The 9150-nt window shown below is 37.6% G+C and overlaps 1 protein-coding gene and 1 long non-coding RNA gene across 6 annotated transcripts in view; one reads left to right on the top strand and one right to left on the bottom strand.

Annotated features, from left to right (window-relative positions):
• The window catches only part of LOC147843774 (uncharacterized), a 321977-nt gene that overhangs the window by 35988 nt on the left and 276839 nt on the right, over positions 1-9150 (top strand). The window lies entirely within an intron of this gene.
• Positions 1-9150, bottom strand: part of LOC100333801 (phosphatidylinositol-3,5-bisphosphate 3-phosphatase MTMR3) — a 52564-nt gene that overhangs the window by 28458 nt on the left and 14956 nt on the right. For all 5 annotated transcript variants that reach the window (XR_015490719.1, XM_087253155.1, XM_087253153.1 and 2 more), the window contains 8 exons: positions 8859-8921; positions 8713-8772; positions 8455-8571; positions 6753-6835; positions 4135-4301; positions 3858-3951; positions 3393-3506; positions 25-218 (listed from right to left, as the gene is read on the bottom strand). Coding sequence is in view for 4 of the 5 variants with exons in the window: in XM_087253155.1 (XP_087109281.1) it covers positions 25-218; positions 3393-3506; positions 3858-3951; positions 4135-4301; positions 6753-6835; positions 8455-8571; positions 8713-8772; positions 8859-8861 (832 nt within the window). In the remaining variant the exon portion in view is untranslated. The remainder of the gene's footprint in view (positions 1-24; positions 219-3392; positions 3507-3857; positions 3952-4134; positions 4302-6752; positions 6836-8454; positions 8572-8712; positions 8773-8858; positions 8922-9150) is intronic.

The following is a 9150-nucleotide window of genomic DNA, read 5'->3' on the forward strand; positions in this document are numbered from 1 at the left end:
TGAGACGCACCCACTTTTACGTACCGGAGCCACTGATGGTGCCGTTAGCATGATTGTGAACACAGGAGCCGTTAGCAAGTGCTGTGTTTGCTGCCGGATCTGTAGCGCAGGCTTTAGCAATGGCTTGTACCAGATGCTCATCATCAGCGTTTCTCCAGCCCCACCAGCTGACCTCTGGCTGCCCGCATCGACCAATCACAGCGCCCGAACTCTGGTGCCTGGATCAAAGGTTACAATGAAGCTGAGTGAAATACCATGTTTACAGTAGATCCAATTCAGATTTAAGGGGCAGTTCACCCAAAAATTACCTTTATGAAACCTTTATGAGTTTCTTTAATCTGTTAAACACAAAAGAAGATATTTTGAAGAATGTTGAAAACTGGTAACCATTGACTTCCATAGTAGGAAAAACACTGGAAGTCAATGGTTACACGTTTCCAACATTTTTCAAAATATCTTCTTTTGTGTTTAACAGAAGAAAGAAGCTCTTTAAGTTTTGAAACAAGTAACAGGACAGTAAACAATGACAGAATTTTCATTTTTGCATTAACTGTCCCTTTAAGAGCTGGAACTACACACTTAGGGGTCTATTTTGATGGTCCATGCACAGAGCGCAATACGCAGGGCGCAAACGCTTTAAGGGTGTGTCAGAACACATTTTTGCTAATTTAAAGACGGGAAATCTGTTTTGCGCCGTGGCGTATGGTCTAAAAGGGTTGAGTTTATTTTCTTAATGAGTTATAGGTGTGTTTTGAGAATAAACCAATCAGAGTCTCATCTCCCATTCCCTTTAAGAGCCAGCTGCGTCGCGCCAAGAGCGCATTCACTATTTACAGGACGCAAAGTAAGTCTAAGTGGAAAAACTGAGCATTTCACAAGCAAACAGTTCACAGTGTTTTAAACAGAAAACTGTTAAACAGAGCATCTACTGCGTGAGAATGAGAGATAATGGATCACTTTCGCTTTCGCTCTTGGATAGGGAAACCTTTACACACAGACATCAATTAATCTATAAATAATTAATTTAGTTTGTTAAGCGCAAATATTCGTTTCAAAACTATTTCTAAATTCAGTTCTAATTTCTAGAAAAACGAAAAAATGAACAAAAATAACAAAATGTGCTCAAAAACCTGAGTTATATCCTAAAACACATGCTGCGCCCCATATGGTCTAAAACCTGACAGGTGGACAAATCTAAGCTTGTTTTTAATAAAACAAATATAAATATGGATATAATAAATAATACTGCTAATAATAATAACATTATACAAAAGCAAATTGTTATGAATGAACTGAAAAAGCCTCCCGAGATGAAGAAGACGTAAAAGCAGTGATTTTTCATATTTATGTAGGCTAGAAAATAATATTTTTTGTAATATTTTAATCCTTTATATTTATATCCTATATCTATTCCTATTATATCCTATATATATCCTTAATATTTTAATTATTTCATATGTAAAGATATTTGCCTATTGCTCTCTTGTGTGTATTAAGCAGTGTGTAAGTGAGGTGCAACTCTGCGCTGGAGTTTAGACCGGGTTAGTTTTGGTCTAATGAAAAATCTATTATAGTTTCTCAAAATAGCAACGCGCCAGCGGTCCGCCTCAGAACACCTTCCTTTTTAGACCAGAACGCCTATGGGCGCACAAATGAGCGCTAATGCATTTGCTATTTAAACAGCGTAGCGCAACGCCTCAAAACCACTCTTGCGCCAAGCTGAAACTACCAAAAACTATTGCGCCGCGCCTTGCGCCACACTGCGCCGGGTGTATGATAGGGCCCTTAATGTTAAATAATTGTGGAGAGAATTTACGAAACAGTTTCCTTCATTTCTGATTAAACATTTCATACGATGCATTTATTGTAAAAATGTTAATTATTAAAATGTTAATTACTAGACATGTTAAATGTTATGGTATGTCTGAGCGAGACACCATTTTCACTGAAGGTTCAATTCAGATTTAAAGGAACAGTTCACCCAAAAATGATAATTTAGTCACTATTTACTTTACCTCGAGTGATTCCAAACCTTAATGAGTTTTTTAAATCTGTTGAACACAAATGAAGATATTTTGAAGCAAGCTGAAAGCCGGTAACCATTGACTTTCATAGTTGAAAAAAACAAATACTATAGAAGTCAATGGTTACACGTTTCCAACATTTTTCAAAATATCTTCTTTTGTGTACAACAGATTAATGAAGCTCTTAAAGGTTTAAAGCAGTGAGTAAACGATGACTGAATATTTTTTTTCAAGCGAACTGTCCCTTTAAGAGCTGAAACTGCACACCTAATGTTAAATAACTTTGGAGAGAATTTTAGAAACAGTTTCCTTAGTTTCTGATTAAACATTTTATAGGACGCATTTATTGTTGAAATGTTAATTATTAGAAATGATAAATGTTATGGAATCTCTGAGTGAGACACCATTTTCAATGAAGGTTTAATTCAGATTTAAAGGGGCAGTTCACCCAAAAATAATAATTTAGTGACTATTTATTGTAAGCCAAATGTTTACAAACCTTCATGAGTTTCTTTAATCTGTTGAACACAAGAGGAGATATTTTGAAGAAAGCTGGAAACTAGTAACCATTGACTTTCATAGTAGGAAAAATAATTTGAAAAAAAAGGAAAAAAATACTTTGTAAGTCAATGGTTGCAGGTTTCAAACATTCTTCAAAATATCTTCTTTTCCGTTCAACAAGGAACTAAGAAGCTCTTAAATGTTTGTAAACAAGTGAAAGGGGAGTAAACGATGACAGAATTTTTGTTTTTGCATGAACTGTCCCTTTAAGAGCTGAAACTACACACTTAATGTAAAATAATTTTGGAGAGAATTTAAGAATCAATTTCTTTAGTTTTTGATTTCATAGGACGCATTTATTGTAGAAATGTTAATTAACAAAACCCTTTGGTTATTAAATGAAGATACATTTAAATAATAATAATAATTTGTGAAAAATGAACCTGAACTTATAAAAACTAAAAATAAAACAGATTTTATTTGACCTGTGTTTTGTGTTTTTAATTAAATAAACCAATTAACATGATTATTTTATTACTAAAATAAGTTAACCATTAAAACCTGAAAATGGCTAACCTAAAATTTGAGGGGGGAAATGATTAAACAAGCCCCTAAAATTGTAATCGATGTCAAACTGCCAGATAATTTAATTAAAATAAGTTTTAAAAAAAAGTTTTGTATATGTATAGAATTACCTAAAGCAAATACAATAACTCTTGTGCACGAACACAATGTGATATGTGGGAAGTAAGATGATTATATCGTTTAATAACTTCTGTGTATGCATTGATGACCATTCCTGTAGGTGTACTTCGTGTAAACAGTGCTTCATATTATCATTATTACACAATGCAGAGTGATAAAGACCTGTAAACGACGGCCGGGATCCTCTTCCATGATCTGAATGCCGCCACATTCTCCAGCTGTTGATCAGTGACTGCAGCCGGCACCAAGATCTGCTCCGGGTAACTGGAACAAACCCTGACACACACACACACACACACACACACACACACACACACACACACACACACACACACACACACACACACACACACACACACACACACACACACACACACACACACACACACACACACACACACACACACACACACACACACACACACACACACACACACACACACACACACACACACACACACAGGTCAGGTGATGATGCTGCTGCTGCTGCTGCACCATGTATTCCCTTATGTGTTGGTGACCTAATGTCCCCACAAGTATAGCAACACCAGTATTGTGTTGTTGTTTTTTTGGTCCCCATGAAACAACGAGACAATGTGTGTTGTGTGTGTCAGGTGTTTCTGTCACCTGTAGTTGCTGTTGATGTTGGAGATTCTCCAGGCACTGTGTGTGTCGAAGCCCATCCTTTGCAGCTCTCGCTTAAACCTCTGCTTGTGTCCTCCTTAGGCACACAAACACACACACACACACAAGTGTCACTGAAGATAACAGGTCAGTGTGTTGCTGATGAATTTGAATTGGGAATGTCCCCACAGTTCACAAAATCAAACATGTGCGTGCGTGCGTGCGTCTGTCTGTCTGTCTGTCTGTGTGTGTGTGTGTGTTTGTGTGTGTCTGTGTGTACCTGCTCTGCATATCCCATCATGCACCTCTCTGTCCTCTGCAGTCACACTGTTGCTGCAGGACAGGAAGCTGAAAGCGAAGAGTTCCTGCAGACGAGCCGGCGGTCCAGACGCTGCACTGATCCTCCGCAGCCAATCCTGACACTGATCCACAGACAGGAAGTTACACCTGAACACACAGGAAGAGCACAGGTGAGCCTTTAGTGACTGTTTACTCCCATGATGCACCATTCTGGGTGCAATTAAGCTCAAATCAATGTCAAATTCCCTGACTCTTCCCTGGATTTCCATGATCGATAACATTAAAACAGGCCGCTGTTATGATCGGCAAAGTACTAAAATGGTTTGAATTTAACTTTTTGTGAAATAAAATGATTAGCCCTGTTGTTAAATATTAATTATTTTATTATTTTACCCAATTTCTGTTTAACAGAGAGATTTTTCAACACATTTCTAAACATAATAGTTTTATTAACTCATTTCTAGGGGTGTAATGGGTAACGGTTGATCCTTCATTCATACGGATAGTAACCCACACATAGCCAGCGGATTAATACATTTTTTTACTTGTAGATTATTCCCAAATTTGTAACGATCACAGAGAGATCAGCTCCTGCATAATTTAGATGGAAATATAATGATGACTGAAGAAGTTGTGGTGGGTTTCTTAGGTTATTAAAGGTGTTTTCTGTCACTGCTTGTTTAGTGTAAGCTGCACGATTAATCATTAACAGATCAGGATCTCAACACCCACGCAACATCAATTGAACATCAACATCAACAGAAATGATGCTGATTTACAGATGTTTATTATTTAATTAGGAGATTCAGTCTTTAGTCTTTTTAGTTAGTTATGACGTTACAGTCTAATAACACAGCAGTACTGGGAGAACTGTTTATAGTTTAAATGAAACCACTGATGTTTATGGTAAAGATTAAATCCAACCCAAGCTCATTCTGGAAACGTAGCCCCGCGGACATTTCTGGAGACTGCGATTTACGTGGCCGGAGGTACGTACGGACACGTTTAGTTTTTTTCGAGCGAACGCTGCGGGGCTCCTTCTCTTCGCGCTCCTCCTCTTTGTCTGCTTAGCTCACAGCGTTGCGTCGGCGGAGCGGAGGCCCCGGATGAGGAGCCGGCCGTGGGGACGACGACCGGGATCGAGTCCGGGGAACAGCGGTTCCAGAAATCGGGTAAGATGAAAAACAGAATCCGAAAAATAAGGGCGACAACGCGGCGGGATCCGAAAACGCGGTCGAAATCGAAGACGAGGGCTTTTGTTTTTTTTTATTTTTTTCTGGACGGCTTTTGCAAACCGTTGCTTAGGTTTAGGGAAGAAGAAGGAGGAGGAGGAAGAGGAGGGCGGCCGGGTCGGCCGATCCAGTAGCTTTTCGCGCGAGTACAGCGTGGGTGCAAATGGCGCGCGCTCCCGAGAGGCGGCCGAAAAAAAAGTGCGCACAGCGGCCTCTCGCGGATCCACGAAAACAAAAAACGCTCGAATACGTACCTCCCGGGACGTATCTCGCGGTCCGGAGAAACGTCCACGGGGCTACGTTTCCACAATGAGCCCGGGTTGATTAAATCACCATCATATGCATTTAACGACGCTCAGAAATAAAAGCTGTGGGCAGCAATTACATTATTTAACCAGTAGGTGGGGACAACCAGACGTCAAAAATACGCAGCTGAATAATTCTTTAACAATGATCATCTAGCAATGAAACATGAAGATTTATGAGTGAAGAACTGAATCATTTATTGAAGATGAGACTAAAATAAATATGGGTAGTACAAATTATAATGTTAGATTTCTACATTTTGCGTTATCAGCAACAGTAGTAACAGTGAATTATTCACAGCACTGAATATTTCAGTTTATTGTTATCCAGCTGATTATTTCTTCGTGTTATTTTTAATCAAATGACAGCTTTTCAGTTCTGTTTGTTAAACCAAAAGTGTCTTGCAGTGCTGTTTCTGTAATAAATGGAAAGCAAATGACATTAGGCTCTGATCCGTGACTAAAAATCCATAATGAGATCCAAACCAGGAGATATGTGATCCATTACACCACTACTCATTTCTAATAACAGATTTCTTTTATCTTAGTCTTGATGACGGTACATAATATTAGACTAGATATTCTTCAAGACACTAGTATTCAGCTTAAAGTGACATTTAAATGCTTAACTTGGGTAATTAGGGTAAAGTTAGGGTAATTAGGCAAGTCATTGTATAACAGTGGTTTGTTCTGGAGACAATCCAACACTAATATTGCTTAAAGGGGCTAATAATATTGACCTTAAAATGGCTTTAAAAAAAAGTAAGAACTGCTTTTATTCAAGCTGAAATAAAACAAATAAGACTTTCTCCAGAAGAAAAAATATTAGAGGAAACACTGTGAAAATTTTCTGAATATGTTACACATCATTTGGGAAATATTTGAAAAAGAAGTTTAAGTTTAAGGAGGGTGAATAATTGAGAGTTTATGTTTTTATAAATTTAACAGAACACATTCATAATTTCCATGAGCCGTGGGAGCCCTGTTATATTCAAATCAAGGGATAAAAATAAGTGTCTGCTCAACACATTTGCTATTCAAAGCAGTGCAGTAATACAGACCTGATGACTTTACAGTCTTTACAGGTGAGTTGAATCTGCGTCGGTTCATGACTCTCCACACTCTCAATCAGCTGCAGAGGAACCTGACAAAATAAACACACATGCCTTCAGTATTCAGACAAGTTATCTCAGTAATTAGTTAATAATAAAATCATTATACTTAAAAAAAAAAAAAAAAACGCCCCTACTCAATATTCTAGTTCAGTTGAAAATACGCCATCATACTGAAATAAAACCCTGCCCACTACTGAATATTCAGTATCAGATGGAAATACATCATTATAGTGAAATAAAACCCCGCCCCCTACTTAATATACAGTTTCAGTAGGAAATATATCATTATACTAAAATAAAACCCCGCCCCCTACTAAATATACAGTTTCAGTGGGAATACGTCATCGTAGTGAAATAAAACCCCGCCCCCACTTAATATTTAGTTTCAGGATGAAATACATCATTATACTGAAATAAAACCCCACCCCCTACTCAATATTCAATTTCAGTAGGAACTACATCATTATACTGAAATAAAACCCCGCCCCCTACTTAATAATCAGTTTCAGTAGGAAATGCACCGATATACTAAAATAAACCCCGCCCCATACTCAATATTCAATTTCAGTAGGAACTACATCATTATACTAAAATAAAACCCCGCCCCATACTCAATATTCAATTTCAGTAGGAACCACATCATTATACTAAAATAAAACCCCGCCCCTACTCAATATTCAATTTCAGTAGGAACTACATCATTATACTGAAATAAAACCCCGCCCCTTACTGAATATTCAGTCTCAGATGGAAATACATCATTATACTGAAATTAAACCCCACCCATTACTGAATATTTAGTTTCAGTTGAAAATGTCATCACACTGGAGTAAAACCCCGCCCCCTAATCAATATTCATTTTTAGAAGGAATTACGTCATCACTGTAATAAAATCCCGCCCCCTACTCAATATTCAGTTCATTTAGAAGTTTGAAATTAATCAATATACTGAAATAAACCCCGCCCCTACTCAATATTCAGTTCAGATGGAAATATGTCATCATACTGAAATTAAATCTCACCCCTACTCAATATTTAGTTCATATAGAAGATGTAAATTAATCATTATACTGAAATAAACCCCCCCCCCCCACTTAATATTCTGTTTCAGTGGGAAATACAACATCATACTGAAATTATTCCCGGCTCCCTACTTAAATTTAGTTTCAGCTAAAAATACATCATACTGAAATATAACCACACCCTCTACTCAATATTCAGTTTAGTAGGAAATACATCGTTATACTAAAATAAAACCCCGCCCCCTACTCAATATTCAGTTTAGTAGGAAATATATCATTATACTAAAATAAAACCCCGCCCCCTACTCAATATTCAGTTTAGTAGGAAATATATCATTATACTAAAATAAAACCCCGCCCCTACTCAATATTCAGTTTCAGCGGGAAATACATCATTATACTGAAATAAAACCCCGCCCCTACTCAATATACAGTTTCAGTGGGAAATACATCATTATACTGTAATAAAACCCCACCCCCACTCAATATTCAGTTTCAGTGGAAAATACATCAACATACTGTAATAAAACCCCGCTTCCTATATAATATTCAGTTTAAGTATTCCACATCTGAATCTGCATGTCTCTGCAGTTGATCTCTGCAGGTGTTGTTGAGGAAACTCTTACACTGATGCTGTTCTCCTGCAGTTTGATGTGAAGGCGGTAGCTGGTTAAGGCAAGGACACACTCCTGTGTTTTCTCCACATGATCCACACACTCACCGAGCAGCAGCGCAAATGGGACCTGCAGAACACACACACGCACATACATCATTGCTACAGCCCTATTTTCCCCCCTGAATTCTGTTTTCCAGCATCATTTTTGTACATTTTATATTTATTAACAATATAGTGAAATGTGTTGTTAAGGAAATGAGTGTCTGACCTGTTCGACCTGCAGTCCAGAGCTCCCATGAGCCTCCAAACTCTGCTGCACCTCTTCGACCTTCAGACACATTAGATTATATATGAACATCAGCACTGATCTGAGAGCAGTCAATAATGGTGTAATCCCTGTGTTTTTTGTCTCACCATGACTCCAGGACGGCAGCTGAGAGGATCACAGTCCTACTGACGGCAAACACACTGACCGACCTGACAGACACATCAGTACTGTTAACTACAGAAGCATTCATTCATTCATTCATTCATTCATTCATTTTTTAATTCACTTATTCATGCAATAATCCAATCATAATTCATTCATTTGTTCATTCATCCATTAACTAATTTATTCATAAATTCATTCATTCATTCATGCATGCATTTTTTCTATCATTCATGCATTCATTCTTTAATTTGTTCATTAATTAATTCATGCATT

The sequence above is a fragment of the Danio rerio genome, chromosome 5 (assembly GCF_052040795.2).
Source record: "Danio rerio strain M-AB ecotype USA chromosome 5, GRCz13ab, whole genome shotgun sequence".
Classification (NCBI taxonomy): domain Eukaryota; kingdom Metazoa; phylum Chordata; class Actinopteri; order Cypriniformes; family Danionidae; genus Danio; species Danio rerio.